General features: G+C 43.5%; 1 protein-coding gene across 1 annotated transcript; it reads right to left on the bottom strand.

Moving 5' to 3' along the window:
• Nucleotides 1–1265: 1265 nt before the first annotated feature.
• Nucleotides 1266–27032, bottom strand: LOC143279396 (uncharacterized). Its single transcript, XM_076583436.1, has 14 exons — nucleotides 26994–27032; nucleotides 23980–24065; nucleotides 21577–21693; nucleotides 20004–20120; nucleotides 18485–18595; nucleotides 16789–16887; nucleotides 14960–15070; nucleotides 12563–12679; nucleotides 8983–9125; nucleotides 8320–8451; nucleotides 6989–7257; nucleotides 4840–4939; nucleotides 2519–2568; nucleotides 1266–1862 (listed from the first exon to the last, which is right to left on the bottom strand). Exons 2-14 carry the CDS (start codon nucleotides 24038–24040, stop codon nucleotides 1481–1483), a joined length of 1809 nt encoding a protein of 602 aa, XP_076439551.1. The 5' UTR covers nucleotides 24041–24065; nucleotides 26994–27032; the 3' UTR covers nucleotides 1266–1480.
• Between the last annotated feature and the right edge of the window lie 12 nt (nucleotides 27033–27044).

A 27044-nucleotide genomic window follows, 5' to 3' on the forward strand; every position in this document is an offset into this window, starting at 1 on the left:
AAAAATAAATAAATAGATAAATAAATAAGACAACAATGATGATAAATAAGCAAATAAATGTAAAACATGAAGACACACATTCACACATACACCCACACATGCATAACAGAGCCGATAGCTGATAGAGTTTTCAAAGTTAACAGTTGAATTATGACCAGTTTCTGACGTTTCACCCCCCATCTTTACGGGAAAAAAGAAGACATCAAAGCTCGGGTTTATTAGTCACTCTGTGACAGTGGTGCGGTGTCCAGTTTACAACCTTTGGATTATGTCAGCGTTTTTGCAGTGAACACTCACCATTTTGTGGTGGGCAGTCGCGTATGTCACATATCTTATTTTGTTAGCTCATAGTCGTGTTTTTTTGGTTTTTTTCAAATTTGATTTGAATGGATTGGGATTTCAAAACTGCTTTGTTTATTTATTTATCTATTTTATTTTTATTATTATTATTATATATTTTTTTTTCATTTATTTATTTATTTATTTATTTTATTTTATTTTATTTTTTTTGTACGTTTATAGTTTCATCAAGTTTTTGCGCCTTATACACAGTATTATTATTATTATTATTAGTTCTTTTTATGTATTTATCTATTATTTATTTACTTTTTTTCTCAAGGCCTGACTAAGCGCGTTGGGTTACGCTGCTGGTCAGGCATCTGCGTGGCAGTTGTGGTGTAGCGTATATGGATTTGTCCGAACGCAGTGACGCCTCCTTGAGCTACTGAAACTGAAACTTTGTGTACGACGCTGGTTTGTGAATTAAAATGTTTTTTTGACTAGTAACATCAATGAGTGGTTTGTGACATGATTGTTCATTGTTTGGTCTGTGTGTCTCTCTGTGTCGTCTGTTCGCCCCCCCTCTCTCTCTCTCTCTCTCTCTCTCTCTCGCTCTCGCTCTCTCTCTGTTTCCATGCATGTTTGTCTTTCGTCCTTTCTGTCTCTCACTTCCAACCTTTCTCTCTCGCTTGCTCACTCGCTCTCACATACTGCAAAATACGAAAACCAGAAAAATGCAATTGAAAATGGTATTTTAAGTATTAGTTTAATAGTGCCCAGTGTAACGTCAATTGCAGAAACCAGAATACTAGCATCAGTTTTCAGTCAGTCAAATTTTTTTTTCCAGTTGTGCTTGAAATTTCATGTTACTCGTTGGATATATTTAGACGACATATTTTCAGTATTTCTTTTCCCTCATGTCACGAACAATGACCAGCAACCCCCCCCCCCCTCCCCCCTCCCTCCCCCCCCCCCCCCCCAAAAAAAAAAAAATCAACAACAAAAAAACAACCAACAAAACAACCCCCAACTATTACCTATTCCATTACCTACATTTTCTTCAACTTACCCCAGATTTCAGGGGACAGGGAGTGTGGGGGAGGGGGGAGGGAGGGGAGGAGGTGGTAGGACAACACCATCAGCAAACCCCCAACGACAAATCATTCTCAAACTGACCAGGAGAAACTGACAAACTGACTGACTACTCCTCCTCCACCACCTTCTCCTCCTCCTCCTCCTCCTCCTCCCCCTCCTCTCCAAGGTCCTCAGGACTCAGAATGGCTCTGCAGGACTTCCTGAGGAACTTGGGGAAGCGACACCTTTTCTTCTCGAGGGGCTTGGCGAAGCGGAAGTCGTCCCGGATGGTCCTGCACGACTGGATGTGGTCGTTGCAGAAGACGTCCAGGCAGGAGTTGAAGGCGTCCATGGCCTTGGGACCCAGGCAGTCGAGGAGGCTCTTCTGGGAGAGGATCCCGTGGCAGGTCCGGATGGCCTCGGCCTGGTTGCTGCAGTTCTTCTGGAAGAGGGGCGCTGCCATCTGGCAGGCGTCTTGGTTCTGCAGCACCACTTCACTGACGCCGGGGCTGTGTGGGTGTAGGGGCGTAGGGGGGGGGGTGAGGGTGTGTTTGAGAATGGTGAGGTTAGTAGGGGGGTGGCAGCGAAAGAGAGGGACAAAGAGAGAGAGAGAGAGAGTGAGAGCGTACCAGAGGCAGAGACAGACATGACTGAAACTGAATGACTTTGGTAACTTAGGCCAATGACCCTTATCACTATGAATGAATAAAAGTACATTTTTTAAGGAATTGGTGAAATAGACAGAAAAAGAGAGGGGGGGGAGAGTAAATGAGAAAGACAGACAGACAGACAGAGGCAGAGAGTGACAGAGACAAAGAGAGTGACAGAGACCGAGACTGAGGCTAAGAGTGAGGGAGAGAGATGGGCTGGGGGAGGCAGAGACAAAGAGAGACAGACAGACAGACAGACAGACAGAGATAGGGGCAGAAAGACAGAGGCAGAAACAAAGAGAGTGAGGCAGAATAAACAGAAACCGAGATACGTTGCCACAGCCACAGACATGCAGGGAAACATTGGAACACGCTTTATTGGGACTGGAGAAGAAGAAGGAAAAGAAGAAAGAGAGAGACAGAGACAGACAGACAGAGAGAAACACACACACACACACACACACACACACACACACACACACACACACACACACACACACACACACACAACTTACACAAGGCTGTACTGTGGCACCTTCTGTTCCAGAACGGAATACAAGAGCGCCTGCAACACGGGATGTATGACAGTTGCTTACCTTGCATCCATAACCGGAAACACACAGATGACGACAACCTACCAGTCAAACAATCAATCCGTCAAGGAATGAATGAGGAATAAAATCGACCCATTAATCAATGAATAAAATCGACCAACCAATCAATCAATCAATCATTCATTCATTCAACTGATCGACTGACCGACCAACCAGCCAGGCAGTTATTCAGTCAGTCCAATCTATTTCAGTCCAAACCAAACCCAACACCGAATTTATCAGCCAAGCAAGCAAGCAAGCAACCAACCAACCTGTCAACCCAAAATCAATCTACCAATCAATCAAGCAACCATGACGCGCCAGCCTTGATAACAAGAATCAGGACATTTACAAAAAAAAACCTGTACCTAACTACGTAATGAAGAAAACAAAACAACCACGACAATGTTCCAATGTACCTTTTATTTACCTGTGTGCTAGCTTGACTTGAAGTTGTGTACCTTGTGTAATGGAGAGAGTTACCACTCTTTACTATTTGTTAACCACGACAATGTTTCAGTTTCAGATTCTCAAGGAAGTGTTACTGCGTTCGGACAAATCCATATATGCTTCACCACATCCGCTGGGCAGATGCCTGACCGGCAACATGACCCAACGCGTTTAGTCAGGCCTTGAGTGCATACATTGAACACATCAGATCACAGTGGTTTCTACTACAGAATTTTCCGGAGAACAACACGCTCTCGTAGCCTTGGGGTTTTTGTTGTTGTGTTGTTTTCTTTTCCACAGCCCGTGCTGCACACTGGAACTCGGTTTATCATCTCATCCGATTGACCAGACGCTCAGTTTGATTTTCCAGTCAAACTTGTGAGAGAGGGCGGGAGCGAGAATCGAACCCAGACCCTCACGGACACTGTGTTGGCAGATAAGTGTCCTAAGTGGAGTGATGGCCTAGAGGTAACGCGTCCGCCTAGGAAGCGAGATAATCTGAGCGCGCTGGTTCGAATCACGGTTCAGCCGCCGATATTTTCTTCCACTCCACTAGACCTTGAGTGGTGGTCTGGACGCTAGTCATACGGATGAGACGATAAACTGAGGTCCCATGTGCAGCATGCACTTAGCGCACGTAAAAGAACCCACGGCAACAAAAGGGTTGTTCTTGGCAAAATTGTGTAGAAAAATCCACTTCGATAGGAAAAACAAATAAAACTGCACGCAGGAAAAAAAAAGAAAGAAAAAAAGGGGGTGGCGCTGTAGTATAGCGACGCACTCTCCCTGGGGAGAGCAGCCCGAATTTCACACAGAGAAATCTGTTGTGATAAAAAGAGAAATACAATACAATACAATACAATAACCATTCTGCCACCTTCCCCCTTCCTTCATCCACAGCAACACTAATGACGACACATCCAGAAAGACACCAACAACATCAACAGCAGCAGCAGCAGCAGCACGACATCAGTAGAAGAAGCAACACCACTACCACCAACACCACCACCACCACCACCACACCACCACCACCACCAGCACCAAAAACAGCCAATATGAAACATCTGCTCAGCACAGTAACCGTAAATCGTCACTCGTGTCAATTCGACGATCATCAAAAACACTTTCACCAGAAACAACAATAACATTAACAGCAACAGAAGCGCCCATACGATACACAAAGTTACAGTACCCATATGACTCTCGGATTTTTATTATCTGAGTTGTAGGAGAAAAGACAATAACAGAACAACCAAACAAGATGATGAAATGACAGAGCCAAAGAGGTGATGATAATACGAACAATCAGTTCACACACACACACACACACACACACACACACACACACACACACACACACACACCCCCGAAAAGTTACCTTCCTTCACCCCGAAAGCAATTAAAGACATAAAACGTAGAAATAACAACAACAACAACAATCACCGTTAGTTAAATTAATATCAATTCTGTTACTGCTGCTGCTACTCCTCCTCCTCATACTACTACTACTACTAGCTTCAATGCATCACAATCCAACACAACACAATACGATGAACAGAAGACAACACAATCCAACACAAAACAACCCAACACAACACAGCACAACATATCACATCACATCACATAACAACACAACGCAACGCAACGCAACGCAGCACAACACAATACAACACAGCGCCATGCAACACAACACAACACAACGCAACATAATACAACGCAACACAACACAACACAACGCAGCACAACGCAACGCAACGCAACACAACACAACGCAACACAACGCAACACCAAACCTCATCCACATCAGCCAGCTCCAAGGCGTACGCTGTTTTGGCGTACAGCTGGTTGTCATCCCCCTTCGGGCCCCCTACCCCGCACAGAGAGTTGGGGAATCTGCAATAATACAGTGTCAACGTTGACACCCTACCCTACATAGACACTTGGGGAATCTGTAATAATGCAGTGTCAAGGTTGACACCCTACCCCGCATAGACACTTGGGGAATCTGTAATAATGCAGTGTCAAGGTTGACACCCTACCCCGCACAGAGACTTGGGGAAATCTGTAATATTACAGTATCAACGTTGACACCTTACCCCGCACAGAGAACTGGGGAATCCGCAATATTACAGTATCAACGTTGACAACCCTACCCCGCACAGAGAGTTGCGGAATCTGCAAAATCACAGTATCAACGCTGACAACCCTACCCCGCACAGAGTTGGGGAATCTGCAATAATTTATTACAGTGTCAACGTTGACAAACTGGGGGATCTGCAATAATACAGTACCAACGTTGACAAACTGACAATGCTCTTTCAGCCATGCCGGTCAAGCTGCTCCACCCCCACCTCCCTCCACCCCCGACGGGAACCCGACTGGCCAAGTTTAACTCCAGGGTGAATTTGACTGGACATGGCTGGACAGACCTAAGGAGGTAAACTTCAGTTGGTTGGATTCCCCCCCCCCCACACACACACACACACACACACACACACACACACACACACACACACACACACACTCCTCCCCGCCGCCTCCTGATGGATGGCCATCTGTACCGGCAGTTTGATATGACATCCAGAGGTAAATTTGGCTCTGATATAATAGATACAGGCTGGTAAAGTAGAACGTCCTTACGTTCGTTTCCATTAATTTGTAATGGAGAAGACAGTATGTATGTGGGGTGGGGGTGAGGTTGTGGTTAGGGGTTGGTGGATGGAGAGGGGGCCATGGGGGAGGGGCAAAAGTAACGGCTGGTCCGGAATTATCGCCTTCATTGTTTTGAATAGCTTGATTCAAGCCGTGGAAAGGGAGTGGTTGGTAAGTAGCTGTCGATATCTGGCAGAGAGATGACATGGGCTCTCAAGGCAATGGCAGAAGCAGCAGAAAAGTGTTCCAGCTGGATCTGGTCGAGGAGGAATTTCCCTACTCAAACTAGGCGTACGATGGCTCAGTGGTTAAAGCGTCTGCCAGAAAAGGTGACTCAGTCCTGAAGTGGCGACCACCTTGGAAGCGCGAGTTCGACCAGGAAAAAAAAAAAGAAAAAAAAGGAAAAGGCGGCAATACAAGAGCATACAGGAGTCATGACCTGGGTGCGGTCCGGCCCCCTTAGAGTGTAAGGAGTTAAGGGCCGAAACACTTGACTGAGGGGGGGCTTCTTCTCTGAAGACCTTGTACTGTCCAGCTATCCCTAGAGTTTCTTATCACCGACTAGGGGTGGTTAATCTTGACAAGCCACAAACGACACCGGGGTGGAACCAACCAGCGGGATGCGGGGGAAAGTTTGAGGCTGCCGCATCGGGAATACACTCCAACAAAGTCGATTCACATCTCCGTCATCCTGTTTCGCCAGTCGGGAGACCTTCAACGAAGTCGACCGACGCAGATACCACAATGATGACGATGACACCACGACGAAAACGATGGAAAATTGATGATCATGGTCATGAAAGTCATGATGATCATCAACATTCACACTGTGATGTTATCGAAACAGACCCATCATCATCATCATCATCAATATAATTGCTCGTCTTTTCTGTGTCCAGTGCAGTCACCTCAGTTGCAGATAGCTCGACGTTGATGATGGCGATGACAAGAAGGACGAGACAATTTAAAGTGGTGACCAGGATGATGATGATGATGATGATGATGATGATGATGATGACATGAAGACAACGACAACGACAACAACAATGGTGATGATGATGACGACGACGACGAAAACGACATGAAGATGACGGCGATAATGACGATGACGTTGATCACGATGATTTGCACGTAAACACACACACACACACACACACACACACACACACACACAAACACTCCCTCCCCCCCACTGCCCCCCCTCCCCCGCACCCTCCACCTCCCCACACACACACCTTCAAGCCACACCGCCACACACACCCAACACCCAACACCCAAACACCACCACACCTTTGCAGTTCAGGAGATTCGAACGGCGACCCTGCTCGACTTCCACCTCGGACGGAGATGACAATGGCGGGCACACGGCTCTGAAACGAGTCTCTGACCTCGTCGTCTTCGTCGTAGGCGCGGAACTGCAACCGGAAGCCGCACTGTGGCACGTACAGCACGGCAAATTTGTCCTTGGTGAAGACACAGTCGAACGTCACGTTCCGCCAGGCGTCTGAACTGTCCGAACCCCAGCGTACATTGTGTCCCTGGGAGGTCACGATGCCTCCCTTTGTGCGTTCGTCAGGACGGGATATGGATAAAAAGATAAATAAGTAAATAGATAAAACGATTAATTAATGAAAGAAAGAAAGAAATAGATATTTAAATCAGCAGATAGGACGCTTGAGCACCGTTGAATTAGTTACTGTCGTTGTTAAGGTTCCTTTGTCTTTTCGGATTAGATTTGATTCACACACACACACACACACATACGCACACACACACACACACACACACACACACACACACACACACACACACACACACACATATATATATATATATATATATATATATATATATACAGAGAGAGAGAGAGAGAGAGAGAGAGAGGAGGTTTTATTTTCGAATCTCATACTCGCTAGTATTTCTCCCCCTCCTCCAGACCTTGAGTGGACGCTAGTTATTCGGATGAGACGATAAACCGAGGTCCTGTGTGCGGCATGCACACGGCTTTCATGGGAAACAATTACACTTGCAAGTAGAAAAATAGAATTAAAAAATTAAGGTGGCACTCTCACTGTAGCGGCGAGTTCTCCATGGGGAGAGCATCCTAAAAATTCACACAGAGAAATCTGATGCAATATAATAAACTTCAACTGACCAGAAGGAGGGAGGTGGCAGAATGGTTAAAACGCTTATCTGCCAATTCAGAGAGTCAGTGAGGGTCTGGGTTCGAATCCCGCTCTCGTCCTTTCTCCCAAGTTAGAATGGAAAATCAAAACTTAGCGTCTAGTCAATCGGATGAGACGATAAAACCGATGTCACGTGTGCAGCACTTACTTGGCGCACTGAAAAAGAACCCATGGCAACGAGAGTGTTGTCCTCTGGCAAAAACAATCTGCACGAAACATTCCATTCTAATAGGTACACAAATATGTAAAGAAAATCACTTCGCACTCAATGCCATACTAGGCGCGTTGGGTTATACTACTTGTCAGGCATCTGCCCCATAGCAAGTGTGGTGTAGCGTATATGAATTTGTCCGAACGCTAGTGACGCCCTCATTGGAGAAACCGAAACCGAAACTGAAACCGGAACTGAAACTGAAACTGCAACTGAAAACTGACCAGATCTACGTCGAACTTGATGATGTCCGTCTGCACAAACACCTGGTTGGCGAAGTCTCCCAGCGCCAGACTGACCTCGGCTGCTGCCGGGTAGTAGTTGCCAGACTCACTGACCAGGCCGTACCCGAACACCTCACGAATACACGAATACACAAACTTTATTGTCTATACTTTGGTACAGAGATTTTCTTTTTTGACAGCAGCACGTGTCCAACATAAAAAGAAAAGGACAAACAAATAAAATGAATGAAAAAAATTGTAAAAAGATCATTTGAACGGCACAAAATGGAAATAGCCGTATACAAATATACAGATTATTGAAATTATCGTGCCCCTCCATTTCAGTCAAACCAAGCCACACTGCACATCTTCCCGCGCCACTCACACATACATACACACACACACACACACACACACACACACCACACACACACACCACGCGCACAGACAGACAGACAGACAGACAGACACACACACACACACACACACACACACACACACACCACGCGCGCACACACACGAAGGCATACACACACATACTCTCTCTCTCTCTCTCTCTCTCTCTCTCTCTCTCTCTCTCTCTCAGAGGATGCAACTACTAAGATCCATAGTTCATTTAAAAATTAAACATCGTCAGGCTGAATATTCACTGCCGTGGGCCACCTCGAAGGAGCAGAAGCCGAAGCCGCCCTGTAGCTTGGTCACCACGTAGGACAGACGGAAGCGACAAGGGAAGTCCAGGTTGGCCACAGCACCTCCAAAGGACTCCAGTCTGGAGTTGTCACGGAGCACGCACACGTCGTCTTCTGCAATCAGTTTGGGAGGAAAGACAGTTAAGCACAAACACATACACACACACACACACACACACACACACACACACACACACACACACACACACACACACACACACACACACACACACACACACACACACACACACACACACACAGAGAAGACAAGATAAATGTTGGTTTTTTGGGTTTTTTTACATCGGCCTCAGGACGTTAAACAAACGCACAGGAAGATGGGTTTGGGGAGCAGGGTCTGTGTACGGTTGGGAATTGGGGGATAGGATCGGAGGGATCTGGATAAACATATCAGACGGAGAGAGACAGAGACAGACAGAGAGACAGAGACAGACAGACAGACAGACACACACACACACACACACACACACACACACACACACACACACACACACACACACAAACACTAAACACTGAACACCGAATAACTGAAATGTTTAATGTCATTAGCTGAAAAGCTCTGGTGACATAGTAGGTACTAATCAGAACAAAATGGTCCAAAATAAATAAAAATGGAACAGGAAGAATAAAAAAAAAAAAACAGAATTGAAACAACATAAACTAATAAGAGACTTGAGACACTTTGGCACTTCGTCATTAGCTAAAAGTACATGTGACAGGGGGGTAATGTGCCTTTTTTTTCAGTCGTTCGTCTCCAAGGTTTGAATAGTACACAGAAAACAAAGTACAGATAAATCATATAATAAATATTCACGCATGTAACATCGACACACATCAATACAAACACATACTAAAGTACATATAACTCTTGAAATAATTATTCATGCATCAACATCGAGAGAGAGAGAGAACTCAGAACTCTGGTTTAATGTACATCGGCCTTAGGCCACAATACATAATTTTGGTGGGCGCCAATGGTATAAGGAAAGAGTCGGGGTGGGGTTTGGGGGGACAGGGGTAACAAAGTAGAATCTTTGTCTTTTTTCACTGTGTGCATGTGGTATACACGTTCCTGATATAAATATCTATGTACACACATCGTCAATGGTATTTGATTTGTGGGAACGGCAATGCATCATCACTTTACACTCGATAATCCGTCTTTTATATATTGGAGAAAAAAAAAAACAGAGTTGCTCGGAATGCTCATCTGAATATTACGTGAAATATAGTGGTAGTATTTAAAAGGTTGTCTTCTGCCTCTTTTTAACACACACACACACACACACACACACACACACACACACACACACACACATATCCACACATACATATATACCCCCCACACAACACCCACACACACAAAAACAGAAAGTGAGACAAACAAATGAAAATGTTCAGTGGCTACTTTTCATAAGAAATGTATTAACTAGCACTGGATTAGATCATGTTTGGAAAAATCAGTTCACTTTTAGTGTTAAAAGATTAAACCATGCTGTAACCAAGAAGCTTGAAAATGAATATATAAAATTTTGGAAACAGAAATATGACAGTTCATCTAAATTAGCATTTTACAAGAACGCTGTGACAAATTATAAAATTGAACAGTATTTAAAGAATACAGCAAATACACAACACAGGAAAGCACTGACTATGTTACGAATCAGCGCCCGTGACTTACAAATCGAACAGGGAAGATATAAAAGCACACCGAAAGAACAAAGACTGTGTGATACTTGTAACAGTTTAGAAGATGAGATTCACCTGTTAGACAATTGTGTAAAGTACAATACTTACAGACACAGATTCCTAATCGATATATGTCGTCCAAATGCAAAGCCTAGTGAATTGATCCTTCTAACAGAAATACAGCCAAGGCTGGCGAAATTTGTTCATGAATGTTTCACTTCTTAATATGCTCATGTTTATGTTTCATTATGTCTTATAAACTTTAAGGTTTTTGACAATAAAAAAGTATTCTATTCTATTCACACAGAATTGGATTTAGAATTGGAATTTATTCATTAAGGCGAAAGCCCCATATGAAGGGTTATGAACATAACAACATATATATATATATATATATATATATGTGTGTGTGTGTGTGTGTGTGTGTGTGTGTGTTATACATACATACATATACATACATATATATAAATATATATATATTATTTTAGCAAAGAAGAAAATAGTATATTATTATAAGCCAGGATATAAACATGAAAACATAAGTGCCAATTTGGATGCAACGTAAGCAGTGATTATCAATATTACACAGTGTAACAGTAATACTACGTCATTGGTCATGAGCTAACAATTTCTCTTCTTTTGAATGCTTGGTATAAGAATGCAGCAAAATTGTTTATTACAAGTTCATTTATAACAGCCAGAAGTAATAAAAATCACTGTTTTTTTTATTTTATTTGATTTTTTATAGTACTTGGCTGGTATAAACTGAAATCTAAGATCATCAAGGGCAGGACAACAGAGTACAAAATGAACTTCAGTCTCCGTGGCATTTCTGCACAAAAGGGAATTTCATCATATTCACATTGTGTTCTTTGTATCTGAAGCTATGTACCGCAATATCAGAAATTCCAAATCGAAATCTTGTTAGTATATACCTTACATATCTATTTAGATCATTCATAAGGTAAGGTTCTATGTTATAATTGGTTTTAAATTTTCAATACAGAGAGAGAGAGAGGGAGGGAGAGATAGACAAAGACAGAGACATAGACATAGATTGTGTGTTTTGGGGGGTGTTTTTACTTTGGAAAGGGGTGGGGATTAATGGGATGTGGATGTGGAGAAGGATGACAGGCTGATTTGTCTTCACTACAATACTCGTTGTTATAAATACATCTCTTTTCTTTGTTTTTCTGTCTTTGTGTGTGTGCGTGTTGTGTGTGGGGTATATATGTATGTGTGGATATATATGTGTGTGTGTGTGTGCGCGCGCGCATGTTTGTGTATGCATATGTGTGTGTGTGTGTGTGTGTGTGTGTGCGTGTGCGTGCGTGCGTATGTTGTCTGATATGACTTAAAATGCAAAGACGTAAAATTGATGACAACTGCTCCTGCTACACACGTCCAATCAAGCCACTGACCTGGCGATCAACCACCATTCATACATTCAGGCTGTTGAGTTTATGACGTTCATGATGATCATAACGCTGATTGCAACGATGACGACGACGACGATGATGATAACGATGACAAGATGCAAGGACAAAACACAGAAAGTTGTGAAAGGTTTAATGTTTTCGAAAGTAACAGCAGGATGTAATAGCACCAGTCTTGGTTGCTACTTTTAATAAATGTTGCCACAGATGGTCTCATTGTTGTCAACTTTTTTTTTCTTTTTCTTTTTTACATTATCTATTATCTGTGTAGTCGTTGATGTTGTTGATGGTGATAGTAATGATGAAAATGATGGTGATGGTGATGGTGATGGGCAGCAGCAGCAGCAGTGGTAATAGTAATAGTATATATATATATATATATATCTCCCTCTATGATAATTCCTGTACCTTCATTCGCACAAAAGATTCTCCCGTCTCCCTTTTTCTTTGGAAAACACTGGCATCGATTCTTCGTGCAGACCGCGCCTTCCACGCAAAATTGTCCTCTCTTTGTGCACGGTACAGCTGAAACAGCAAAACAATGTATGAGTATGACTAACAGAATTTTTAAAAAATATATATATCACCACACCACACCAGCCAAACGATGATCAACCACGTACGCGAAGTATGTTACAAAATCAAGCAGAGCAAGATCAATAGCATAATGACAACGATAACAACAAAACCTAAACAATAATAACCATCACAGTAACGATGGTGACAGAGAGAAAGCTAGTGCTAATAATACCAACAGTCGAAAAACTGATATTTGCACGAACAGCAGCGATATCACTCGTCACAGCAGCGACATAAACAGCAAACAATAATACAGCAACAGCAGCAGCAACCGTAGCTGTGGCAGAGGCGGCAGCAAGAATAGAAGCAGCAGCAATAACGGTGGGAGTTATAGCACCAGCAGCAAAAGAGGAAGTGGTAGCAGCAGCAGAAATAGTAGTTGTTGTCGTCGTCATCGTCGTCATATTTGTTCGTCGTCGTCGTTATATATTATTTCGTCGTCGTCATCGTTGTCGTCGTCATATTTGTTCTCAGCAGTAGCACGGTAATATTACTTTGAGCAGAACCCGTGAAACAGTCAATCAATCAATATTTCTGTCAGTCTCTCAGTATTTTTAAGTCAATCAGTCAGTCAATTGATCAGTCAGTCAGTTAGTCCATCCACCCATACATTCACCAAAACATCTATCCAGTTTCACGTCATCCCATGCCACCCCATCCAACACACAGACATCCTGACGGAGGTACCTGGACAGTTGTCACATGCCATCCATCCCACACACAGACATCCAGACAGAGTTACCTGAACAGCTGTCACATGTCATCCATCCCACACACAGACATCCAGACAGAGTTACCTGGACAGCTGTCACATGTCATCCATCCCACACACAGACATCCTGACAGAGTTACCTGAACAGCTGTCACATGTCATCCATCCCACACACAGACATCCAGACGGAGGTACCTGACAGTTGTCTCATGTCATCCATTCCACACACAGACATCCAGACAGAGGTACCTGGACAGTTGGCACATGTCATCCATCCCACACACAGACATCCAGACAGAGATACCTGGACAGCTGTTACATGTCATTCGTCTCACACACAGACATCCAGACAGAGTTACCTGGACAGCTATCTCATGCCATCCATCCCACACAGAGACATCTAGACTGAGTTACTTGGACAGCTGTTACATGTCATCCATCCCACACACAGACATCCAGACAGAGTTACCTGGACAGCTGTTACATGTCATTCGTCTCACACACAGACATCCAGACAGAGTTACCTGGACAGCTATCTCATGCCATCCATCCCACACAGAGACATCTAGACTGAGTTACTTGGACAGCTGTCACATGTCATCCATCCCACACACAGACATCCAGACAGAGTTACCTGGACAGCTGTTACATGTCATTCGTCTCACACACAGACATCCAGACAGAGTTACCTGGACAGCTATCTCATGCCATCCATCCCACACAGAGACATCTAGACTGAGTTACTTGGACAGCTGTCTCATGTCATCCATCCCACACACAGACATCCAGACAGAGGTACCTGGACAGCTGTCACATGCCATCCATCCCACACACAGACATCCAGACAGAGGTACCTGGACAGCTGTCACATGCCATCCATCCCACACACAGACATCCAGACAGAATTACCTGGACAGCTGTCACATGTCATCCATCCCACACACAGACATCCAGACAGAGGTACCTGGACAGATGTCACATGTCATCCATCCCACACACAGACATCCAGACGGCGTTACCTGGACAGCTGCCACATGTCATCCATCCCACACACAGACATCCAGACAGAGGTACCTGGACAGCTGTCACATGCCATCCATCCCACACACAGACATCCAGACGGCGTTACCTGGACAGCTGTCACATGCCATCCATCCCACACACAGACACCCAGAATTACCTGGACAGCTGTCACATGCCATCCATCCCACACACAGACATCCAGACAGAGTTACCTGGATAGTTGTCACATGCCATTCATCCCATCCCACACACAGACATCTAGACGGAGGTACCTGACAGCTGTCACATGTCATCCATCCCACACACAGACATCCAGACAGAGTTACCTGGACAGCTGTCACATGTCATCCATCCCACACACAGACATCCAGACAGAGTTACCTGGACAGCTGTCACATGTCATCCATCCCACACACAGACATCCAGACAGAGGTACCTGGACAGCTGTTACATGTCATCCATCCCACACACAGACATCCAGACAGAGGTACCTGGACAGTTGTCACAGCTCAGGCGGCAGAAGGCCTTCATCCTTCTGGGGTCGTCTTCACACCTCCCTTCCTTCGCCCACTGATTGCAGTTAGGATGCGTGTCCACGCACTCTGTGTCAGACAACCACAGTTTGATTTTTCGAAACAGGACAAGGGTAAAGCACAATCTTTCAACATCCATATGGACATCAGACAACCGCAGTGTTTTTGGGTTGTTTTTTTTTTGTTTGTTTGTTTTTTGTTTGTTTGGGGTTTGTTTTTGTTTGTTTTTTGTTGTTGTTTTTGTTGTTGTTGTTGTTTTTTTTTGGGGGGGTGTATGGAGGGGGGGGGTCTAAACAGGACAAGGGTAAACCAGAATGTTTCAACATCCATTTAGGCGTCAGCCACCCACAGTTTTTAATTTACAGAAGGACAAGGGATAACCGAATTTATTATATTACATCATACATCAGACAACCACAGATTCCTTATACTGATGACAAGGGGTAACCATGATAATCACAACATCCATTAAGGCGGCGATCCACTGGCTGGCATGATCGTAGGACAGCAAAACCCGTGGTTCAAACCGACTACACGCATCTGGTCTGTAATTTGGCGGGCCAGCGGTGGAGAGTGACATAATCGGAAGGGACTTTAACTGCAGTGTTACGTGTGTTTTCATTGCGTTTTGATATTTTCTTTCCCATTTGTTCCCAATTTGCTTCTTTTGCTCCACTCCCACATTAGAGCGACGGCTGCATGTAAAAACGACACGTTCCTTGCTTACCTATTACCCTCGTTTATGAAGAGTTTATGTTGCCTTTCCTGATGCGTGCTCATAGATCCACGGTCAGGGAGCGCGAGGCAACACAACTGTCAAGACTTTTCGTTTCTTTTTCTTTTCTGTTTTTTTTGTTTTCTTCTTCTTCTCTATCTGTTGCTGATTAACAAACACTCGGTGGGGAGTGGGAGCAGCGACAAAGAAAAGCGAACATGACGAGTGCTATGCGATACGCAGTATGTTTGGCTATCTAATGATGTATTATCGAGACACCTATTCCTCCCAAGTGGAGGTATGATTTTTGGTGATTTGACCTGGAAATACATAAAGCCTTACAAACATAAACGTGTGTCATTACAGTCACTAGGAACATTGATGGTTTGTGACATTTTGCATTCATTATCAGCTGTTTCTCTCGTGGAACTGACGACTTGTCTTTTATGAAGTCCTGCATTTCTAATTATTTCAAACACTCATATTTGCTTCCATGCCGTCGTTACCCCCAACTCACCATACCGCTCACCCTCTCTCCTAACTTGTTATTATTATTATTGTTTTAATGATAACATTTAAATTAAATGAATATTAATACTTTGTAGGATAGTCAGTCGTGTCCGACTATGACCACTAGAACAGAAGAAGAAGCATCTGCTGTCCTGACTATCTGGGCTAGAATTTGATTATTGTGGAGAGTATCTTGCCCACGTTATATCTCCACTCTATCGGCCAAAAGTGTTTTAGGACAGTCGGTGTTGGGATGGTTCCCAAAGCCCACAAGAATGCAGCACTTAGAGCCAGTGCAATCTCGCCTCCCGATTTCAGAGTCATAGTCCTTCAGAAAAGACTAAGCTGTAATTGATTTCTCACTGCAGTGGAGAGAACATTGATCATACAGCTCTCACTTTACTGTTGGCCAGACTCTAAGCTTATGTTAATATGTGAAAAAACAGAGCGTTAGGCCCCAATACTTTACAGAAAGAATGATAGCTGAAGTCAGACAGTACCCGATAGCGGACTTGCGAAAGAGCGAGACAGACAGGCAGCCACACAGTCAAAAAGTCCTTACTTTCACACTTGGGCCCGGCGAATCCCGGGGGACATTTACAGGTGAGGGTGTCTTCACTGCACACACCACCGTTTTCACACGCAGGGGTGCACAGGCTTTCTGAACACAGGACCAATGAATTATTATTATTATCATTTTTATTATCATTATAATTTTTTGTGTGTGTTTACATAGCAATGCAGTGCAGTGCAGTGCAGTACAGTATAGTACAGTACAGCATGGAAAAACAAAATATAGTGAACCATAGCATGGAGTCAGTGTATTTTATTGCATTGTATATTTAATTACGTTCTGGTTTCATTCCATTTCATTTATGTTTCATTTAAATCTTTCAAATTTTTATTGTGTGGATTGTGATGTAGTGCTGTATAGTGTAGTGTGGTGCAGTGTAGTTCTGTGTAGTGTATTGTAGTATTGTGTGGTAAACAAAGTGGTGTAGTTTAGCGCAGCACAGTGTACATCATCCAAAACATGATGTTGTTAAAGTGGCAGAATAAACTGCCGCATCTTACCCTGCGACATTGCACTGCGTTATATATTGTGTTTGCATTGCGTTGCGTTACACTGTTTATCATTGTATTGTATTGCATTGCATTGTATTGCATTGTATTGTATTGCATTATAATGTGGTTGTGTTGCGTTACACTATTTCTCATTGTATTGTATTGCATTGTATTGCATTATGATGTGTTTGCATTGCGTTACACTGTTTCTCATTGTATTGTATTGCATTGTATTGCATTATAATGTGTTTGCATTGCGTTACACTGTATTGTATTGTAGCTGCGTTCCGTCACGTTGCTGGCCATTAATATCATATTGCTTTACATTGCGATGCCTTGCATTGCATTGTGTCGCATCGTATTGTATTGTATCGCATCGTATCATATATCGTAATCGTAATTGTTCTTGTATCGTATCCTCGTATCCTATTGTATCGTACAGTACCGTATCGTATCATACCGTGTCGTGTTGCATCAAAATCGTAATCGTGAATCGTATAGTATCGTATCTATCATTTCATGTCGTATCGTATCTATCTTCTCCAATCACATCGCATTGCATCGTATCGTACCGTATCGCATCGCATTGTATGGCATGACACTGTTTTGCATCGCACAAAGGCTAAGACACTGACTGTCTAAGGCGCTTTGCATTTTTGTTTTGTTTTTATAACTATGTTTTGTTTTTATACTGCACTGCTACTGCTGCTGCTACGACTACTACTACGACGTAGACGACGACGACTGCTACTACTACTACTACTACTATTACTGCTATTACTACTGCTGCTATTCCTACTCTTAATGCTACTGCTGCTGCTACTCATCATCCTCCCCCCTCCTCTTCCTCTTCCTCCTCCATCCACTACTACTACTACTACTATCATCATCATCGTCGTCACCATCATCATCATCTTGTTGTTTTCCACACACTCACACGCACTCATAAAGTTATTACATGCATATGGACATCCATTCCATGCTGAGGCCTGTTTCTAAGTCGACAGTGTTGTCTGTTTGATTTTTTTGTGTGTGTTCTGTTGTTGTTGTTGTTCCTATTATTGTTGTGTTTGTTATTGCTCGCTTTCTATCGTTCGTTGATTAAGTGTGTTTCTAATCTCTTATACTATATAATAAATGAATTCAAGAAGATAAAATGAGTTGTTGGTTTTTTTTTAAAGTATGATACTGACTGTCGCAATGGGGTCCTCCCATGCCCTCGGGGCAGTCACACGTGTAGCCCAGCTTTGTGTTAGGGGCCTCGTTACACACCCTGTTCACTGAGCAGCTCACCGTGAAACACACTGCCACACACCGCCACCATACCCTCCTTCATTAATTAGTTAACAACACCCACAAGAAGAAGAATAAAAGAGAAACAATGAAAGAAGAAGAGGAGGAAGAAGAAGAAGAAGAAGAAGAAGATTGATTGATTGATTGAATCTTTAATGGGTAAAGAATTAGGCACAGTAAAGGCCTTTTTACAATTCTGCCCATTTAACGACATAAAAAATAAAGAACGAACGACACAAAACATAAAAATAAAGAAATAAACTGAAATAAAATAATAAGAACGACGAATAAGAATAGGAACTTGAATAGTCTATTAAAGGTAACAAAGCGATGAAAAACTGGAACAATTGGTACATTACATGTACAAAGGTACTTACACACACACACACACACACACACACACACACACACACACACACACACACACACACACACACACACACACACACACACACAATTATAAAACAAGCAACAAAGACATACGTACACATTCACGCCCACACACTCAAACACACACAAAGAAGAAGAAGAAGAAGAAGAAGAAGAAGAAGAAGAAGAAGAAGAAAGAAGAAGAAAAATAGAAACAACGAAAGGAAGGAGGAGGAGGAGAAGAAGAAGTAGTATTTGGAGGAGGAGGAGGCTGAAAAGGAGGAGGCCGAGGAGGAGTTGGAGAGTAAGAAGAAAAAGAAGAAGAAGGAGGAGGAGGAGGAAGAAGAAGACGAAGACGAAGAAGAAGAAGAAGAAGAAGAAGAAAGATAATAATCAACATACAACTTAAATTGGTATTTCCCTGAACATTCCAATGACCTTCAGAACATTCAATATATCTCACCACGTCTCCACGTTTACAACAACAACACATACAGAGAGAAAGAGACAGAGAGACAGACAGAGACATAGACAGAGAAGCACGCACACACATACACGCTCACGCCATGTATCCGTATGATAATCTCGAATACTTTAGAAAATAAACCAGGACAGAAGACTAACTTTCGCCCGTTTGAAATTGACATAAAATATATAGATTTCCAGCCATTGCAAGACAAAGCAAGGTATGACAAGGCAAGACAAGACAAGGCAAAGCAAGGCAAGGCAAGACAAGACAAGACAAAATATTTTTTTTTAAATCTCACATGTGGGAACATGAAAAAGTACTATATGAAAACATATCAAACAAACGATCAACAAATATTAAAGTGGCAAAAAACAACTACAAAAAAACAACAACAACAAAACCAACACACACACACCAAAAAACAATACAAAACAAAACAACAACAACAACAAAAAGTGTCACAGTGTAGCACTTTCGCACGGTAATGAGTTGCACTTGCGTGTGCCTTGTCCAAGCACAACAGGAAGCCAACACAAAATGCACAGACACAACAAACCAACACACCCTGTCTCGTGACCTACCGCCGCAGAAGTGGCAGCTCTTTCGACAGTCCCGCTCCATGGACTCTGGGTACCTTCTGCACTCCCCTAGCATCGCCTGCCCCTCGCAGGTGGCGTTCACGTCCACACAGTCCAGCTCTGCATCGTCATTATCGTCGTCATTATCGCCGTCGTCATCATCATCATCATCATCGTCGTCGTCGTCATCATCATCGTCGTCATCGTCGTCATCATCATCATCATCATCGTCATCGTCGTCGTCGTCATCATCATCATCATCATCAACATCATCGTCGTAGTCGCCGTCGTCGTCGTCGTCAAAATCATCGTCATGATCATCACCATCACCGTCGTCGTCGTCCTCCTCCTCCTCTTCATCATCACCAGCTTGATCGTTGTTATTGCCATCATCATCGTCGTCGTTTTCTTCCTCATCAGCAGACCTCACAAATTCAACGAAATGGTCGATCCATACAGTTATTTTTCACCGTTGGAAAGGTAAACCTTGACCCCCCCAAAAAAAAGACAAACAAACAAACAACAACAACAACAAAGAAACCAAAAAAATAATCGATGTCTGTCATTGGTTTAACCCATTCATACCCCCAAATGAGACACCCATCAGTTGCTGTCAGATGCAAGCATGATGGCATTTTGCACTGGACAAAACAATCATAAAATAAAGTCCGCTACTAGAGGGTGACAATGGACATATGAGCATTATTTCCTTTCAATATGGCAGCCACTGTGTCTGAACTTGCGTTCTTGACGCTATAATTCTTTTCTGTTGCAATTTCGCAATGGTTTGTAATAAGAAAAATGCATTGATATGAGCAAGGTTTTTTTCCTGAAAACTTGTGGTTTATATTCTGTGTGTCTCTCAAGATCAATTCCACATGCACACAGGCGTGCATTCACAGATAAAATGTATACATTCACCTCCCCTCCCTCCCTCTCTCTCTCCACCCCCTCTCTCTCTCTTTCTTTTTCTTTCTCCCACCGCACTCTCTCTTTCCCCGTCTCTCTCTTATTCACACACACACACACACACACACACACACACACACACACACACACACACACACACACACACACACACACATACACGACCACCCCCATCACTACCATAACTTCACCTCATCCTCTACTAACACCACCCCTTCTCTCACGTCCCTTTCATGCATCATCATCATCATCATCATAATCATCATCATCATCATCATTATCATTATCATCATCATCATCATCATCATCATCATAATCATAATCATCATCATAATCATCATTATCATCATCATCATCATCATCATCATCATCATAATCATCATTATCATCACGCTTGTTTGTACATGATATGTCCTTCTTGTATGCAGATGATGTTTGTATAGAAATATTTTATCTTAATTGTCAACGCCACGAGCTCCCAGTCAGACAGGAGTGAACAGCAATCTTTCCTCTTCCTCCTCTTCCTCTTCTTCTGCCGCTGCTGCTCTTCCTCCTCCTCCTCCTCATTATTATTATTATTATCAATATCATTACCATCATCATTATCGTTATCAAAATCATTTTCTTCATAACAATTCATTATACATACTGTCACACTTGTCCCCGGTAAAGCCCAGGGCACACAGGCAAATGTAACGTCCTTCCCCTTTATCCACGCACGTTCCATTGTTCTCACATGGCTTGGAGAAACATGGGTCTTCTGGAACTGAGCACACCAAACATTGACAGTAACATCGCAAGAGCGCAATAGCCGGGTGGTTAAAGCGTTGGAGTTTCAATCTGCGGGTTACGGGTTCGAATCTCGGTAACGGCGCCTGGTGGGGTGAAGGGTGGGGATTTTTACGGTCTCCCGGGTCAGCATACGAGTATGTGCAGGCCTGCTAGTGCCTAAACCCCCTTCGTGTGTATAAGCACGCAGAAGATCAAATACGCTCGTTAAAAATCCTGTTATCCATGTCAGTGTTTGGTGGGTTAGGGAAAAGGGAACATACCCAGCATACACCCCCACCCACCGAAAACAGAGTATGGCTGCCTACATGGCGGGGATAATAAGCAAAACGGTCATACACGTACAAATGTTGCATGTCTGTATGAGTGTGCGTGTGTGCGTGACTGAAACCTTATTGAATGACACAGGAAACGAATGATGAGCGCCCAATGGCAGCCGTCAGTCGGCTCTACCCAGGTAGGTAGCCTGCATTGCAAATGACTCGGTGTTTGTAAAGCGCTTATGGCTTGGTGTCCGACCGAGGATAGGTGCTATATAAATATCCGTATCATCATGACTGACTGAATATTGATTTTCTTCACTGTGTAAATGTTTTGATTGAAAATTAAAACTTATTCTCTTCAAGTCAAGGATGTGATAGGGCAAGAAACCACATCAAGTTGTTTGATTTAGAAGATTTTTTAAAAAGAAAACGTACAGATAGTAAAGACATCAATACATGTAGGATGATCTGGATGGCTTTTTTTTTTTACTTGTGTGTGTGTGTGTGTGTGTGTGTGTGTGTGTGTGTGTGTGTGTGTGTGTGTGTGTGTGTGTGTGTGTGTGTGTGTGTGTGTGTGTGTGTGTGTGTGTGTGTGGGTGGGTGGGTGTGTGTGTTTAATAACCTGTTGAAGTTGTCACAGATGTGTTACCGGCTGAATGTTTTTGGTTTTGTGTGTGTGTGTGTGTGTGTGTGTGTGTGTGTGTGTGTGTGTGTGTGTGTGTGTGAACTATTCTCTCTCTCTCTCTCTCTCTCTCTCTCTCTCTCTCTCTCTTTTAAACTAGTCATTACATGTTACACGCCTCTACAAACAATCTCTCTGTCTCCGTGTCTCTCTGTCTCTGTCACTCTCTGTGTGTGTGTGTGTGTGTGTGTGTGTGTGTGTGTGTGTGTCTCGATCTCTGTCTGTCTGTTTGTCTATCTATCTATCTATCTATCTATATATATATCTATCTATCTACTCTCTCTCTCTCTCCATCTCTATGTATACATACCACTTCATATCTTTAAAGAATATATTTTCTCAGTGTATATGTGTGTCTCTTTCCCTGTAGGCATATGCATAAATGTGTTTAAGCGTCAGTGAGTGTATGTACATGTATATGTATGCGTCTGTGCATGTATGTATGTATGCGTGCATGTGTGAACACATGTATACGCGCGTACGTGAACAAAAAACACTTCATTTATCCCTTTTTTCCACGTGGAAGAAAAACACCATCAAAGCCTGACCACACAGAACACAGACACGACAGTTGACAAGAGAAAGTATATATACATGCATACATACATTCATACACACACATACATATATGTATGTATGTATATGTTTATACTTGAAAAACAGCCTTCTCGCCCACTGGCTGCACTGACGGTCTCTGCTCTTTCCCAGTTTAAGTGCATGCGTGTGAATGACTGGTGTGAAAGCGCTTTGGTTTGTATCTGCGCATGATTCAACGCTAAATAAACACTACTATTACAAATTATTATTATTATTATTATATGATAAGAAACTCTAGGGAGAGCTGGACAGTTCAAGGTCTTCAGAGAAGAAGGCCCCCCTCAGTCAAGTGTTTCGGCCCTTAACTCCTTACACTCTAAGGGGGCCGGGTCGCACCTGGATACCCTTGTATAGCCGCCTTTTTTTTCTCAACCTGGTCCTCAGCAGGTTCGAACCCGCGCCTCAAGGGTGGTCGCCATTTCAGAACTGTCATATTTCTGGCAGATGTTTTAACCAATGGCCCATAGGCTTAGTTCGAGCAGGGAAATTTCATCCTCGACCAGATCCAGTTGGAACTCTTTTCTGCCGCTTCTGCCATTGCTTTGAGAGCCCGTGTCCTCTCTCTGCCAGAAATCGACAGCTGTTTCTTGAGGCTACTGGCAGATGCGCTTACCAATGATCATTATTATAATTATTATTATTATCATTATATTATTATTACTATCATTATCATTATCATTGACATCAGAAGCACTACAGGACAACATTATCACTGACTCACTGGCTGAGGCAGCTGCGATGATCACCAACACTACAGACCCCACAGTCATTTTCATCTTCATGGCCAGCGTCCTGTCCACTGAGTGCCTGTCGCCACAGCCGTTAGGAAAATCACACACACACACACACACACACACACACACACACACACACACACACACACACACACACACACACACATGCACACATGATATGCTCACGTCTATGTTTTATTGTGTCTTATAAACCTTAATGTTTTATGACAATAGAATATTCCATTCTGTTCTATTCACACACACACACACACACACACACACACACATACACACACACACACACACACACACACACACACACACACACACACACACACACACACACACACATGGTGGTGTGTCCATCGAGATCGATGATGACCATCGTTGTCATCCAGACGGGGGATGGGGGGAGGGTGGTGGTGGGGTGGGGGGAAGGATGCTCATGAGTCTATCTGTGAGTGCGCAGATGGCTGAATAGTCCAATCTGCGCACGAAATGTTCGCTGACAGTTGGGGCAGACAAAGACAGGCATATCATTGTCAGGGAGCTTGTTTGCCCGTGACTTTCTGGCCTGCCTCTTCTGAACAGCTGCAGCAGTCCTGTTGGCCTCGCACAACTTGGCGCCTTTGTGCACAGCAGCGCGCCATTTGTTACGGTCCACTGCAGATTCCTCCCAGGAGTCAGGGTTGATATCAAACGCTTTCAGAGAGACTTTCAGAGTATCTCTGAAGCGCTTCTTCTGACCTCCGTGTGATCTCTTCCCTTGTTGCAGCTCGCCATAGAAGAGCCTTTTGGGCAGCCGATGGTCTGGCATGCGTGCCACGTGTCCAGCCCAGCGAAGCTGGGACTGCATCAGGATGGTGAAGATGCTGGGAAGGGTGGCTTTTGCGAGCACCTCTGTGTCTGGGGTCCTGTCTTGCCACTTGATGTTCAGTAGCTTCCTGAGGCATGTTGTGTGGAAGTGGTTCAGCTTCTTGGCATGTCGTTGGTACACTGTCCAAGTTTCGCAGCTGTACAGTAGTGTGGGGAGAACTACTGCTCTGTAGACCTTTAGCTTGGTCTCAAGACTAATGCCTCTTCTGTTCCAGACATTTGCACTGAGTCTACCAAAAGTTGCACTTGCTCTTGCAATCCTGACATTCACTTCATCGTCGATGGTCGCATTTCGTGACAGTGTGCTGCCAAGGTATGTGAACCGCTCCACCGCACTGAGTCTCTGACCGTTGACTGTGATGTTGGGCTTAACGTAGGGTTTCCCTGGGGCTGGCTGATGGAGAACTTCAGTTTTCCTCGTGCTGATGGTAAGGCCGAAGTTCCTGCTGGCAGTGGCAAACTTGTCGACGCTGAGTTGCATGAAAGGTCATTTTGGATGACTGATGACTTGCGCGATGAGTTTGTTTAAAGTGAAGAGGAGTTGCGCAACGTCGACCTCACTCTCTCGTCCGGGTCCACCAATTTCCAGTGGCAAGACTAAGTCGAGACGACTGGAGGATGAGCACGGATGCAGTGGATGACCAAGATATCCTTTCGGTGTCTCATCTTGCTCTCTGCACTCCACAGTGCGTTGCTGTAACCGCCTTCCTCTCCGTTGAACCGATAGGTTTCTTCCGCAGATTCTGCCGGATCCAGACTTCGCATGCATGGGTAGACACACCCCGGGGGCCAACTGCGTGTGGCATGCACACAGCACGGTGGAGCTAGATGGCCGTCGGTGGCTCTCCTGAGCCGACGCCCTTTTATGGATCTCCATAAGGGTGTCTAGCCACCCGCCTCACCAGTCCCAGAAGGGAGTGGTGGGAGTGCCGGTTTAGTCGTCGGCAACCCGACCCTGAACAGGTTGTACTGGATTACAGGTTACCAGTAGCAGATCTACACACATACATACATACATATACACACACGCGCGCGCGCGCGCTTGCGAAGAAAAAAAAGGACCACACAAAGGCACAAAATTCAACAACACGCAACCACTAGCGATGTATACTCAAGTGCCTGCATTGCGGAGATTATGATATCAAAAATATGAACATTTTTTAAAAATATGAACAAAACATCGTTAAAAGCACCAAACTGAATATTTGGCAGAGATCCATTAATTCAAATAAGCAACATGATTCAACGCTGAATTATACGTATGATCTCGTCCAGACGAATTCCATCACTAGTCTGAATGAAACCAGCATAATCAAGAGTGAAACCAGTTGAATCAAGAGTGAAACCAGCATAATCAAGAGTGAAACCAGTTGAATCAATAGTGAAACCAGCATAATCCAGAGCGAAACCAGTTGAATCAAGAGTGAAACCAGCTTAATCAAGAGTGAAACCAGCATAATCAAGGGTGAAACCAGCTTAATCAAGAGTGAAACCAGTTGAATCAAGAGTGAAACCAGCTTAATCAAGAGTGAAACCAGCTTAACCAAGAGTGAAACCAGTTGAATCAAGAGTGAAACCAGTTGAATCAAGAGTGAAACCAGCATAATCAAGAGTGAAACCAGCTTAATCAAGAGTGAAACCAGCTTAATCAAGAGTGAAACCAGCATAATCAAGAGTGAAACCAGCATAATCAACAGTGAAACCAGTTGAATCAACAGTGAAACCAGCATAATCCAGAGCGAAACCAGCTTAATCAAGAGTGAAACCAGCTTAACCAAGAGTGAAACCAGTTGAATCAAGAGTGAAACCAGTTGAATCAAGAGTGAAACCAGCTTAACCAAGAGTGAAACCAGCTTAAAGAAAAGGGAAAAAAGAAGAAAAAAAAGCTCTCACAGACATTATGCAACACCAAACTTTATCCGATCAAACCTGGCCGTCAAAGAAACCACCAACAATAAGAACAGGAAAACGGTATGGTTTGCACAATTTCTCATGTATCACTTCAACAGCAAGAAAATACTATGGTAAAAAAAAAAACAACAACAACTGTCACATGCAAAAATATTTCCGCTTATTGAAAAAATAGTGATTCTTACTTAATTCCTAAACATACACACATACATACAATGCGATTGGTCTGGTTTTCCTCCACACATTCAAGCAAATGTACTCACCG

This window comes from Babylonia areolata, chromosome 2, assembly GCF_041734735.1.
Source record: "Babylonia areolata isolate BAREFJ2019XMU chromosome 2, ASM4173473v1, whole genome shotgun sequence".
Lineage (NCBI taxonomy): Eukaryota > Metazoa > Mollusca > Gastropoda > Neogastropoda > Buccinidae > Babylonia > Babylonia areolata.

Excerpts from the sequence above, each read along its gene's own strand:
- LOC143279396 (XM_076583436.1), bottom strand. The coding sequence starts at position 24,040 with ATGAAGATGAAAATGACTGTGGGGTCTGTAGTGTTGGTGATCATCGCA. Across the intron at positions 7,258-8,319 it reads TCAAGTTCGACGTAGATCTG|GGAGGCATCGTGACCTCCCA; the intron begins GTCAGTTTTCAG and ends GAACGCACAAAG. Across the intron at positions 4,940-6,988 it reads GAATCTCCTGAACTGCAAAG|ATTCCCCAACTCTCTGTGCG; the intron begins GTGTGGTGGTGT and ends GTATTATTGCAG.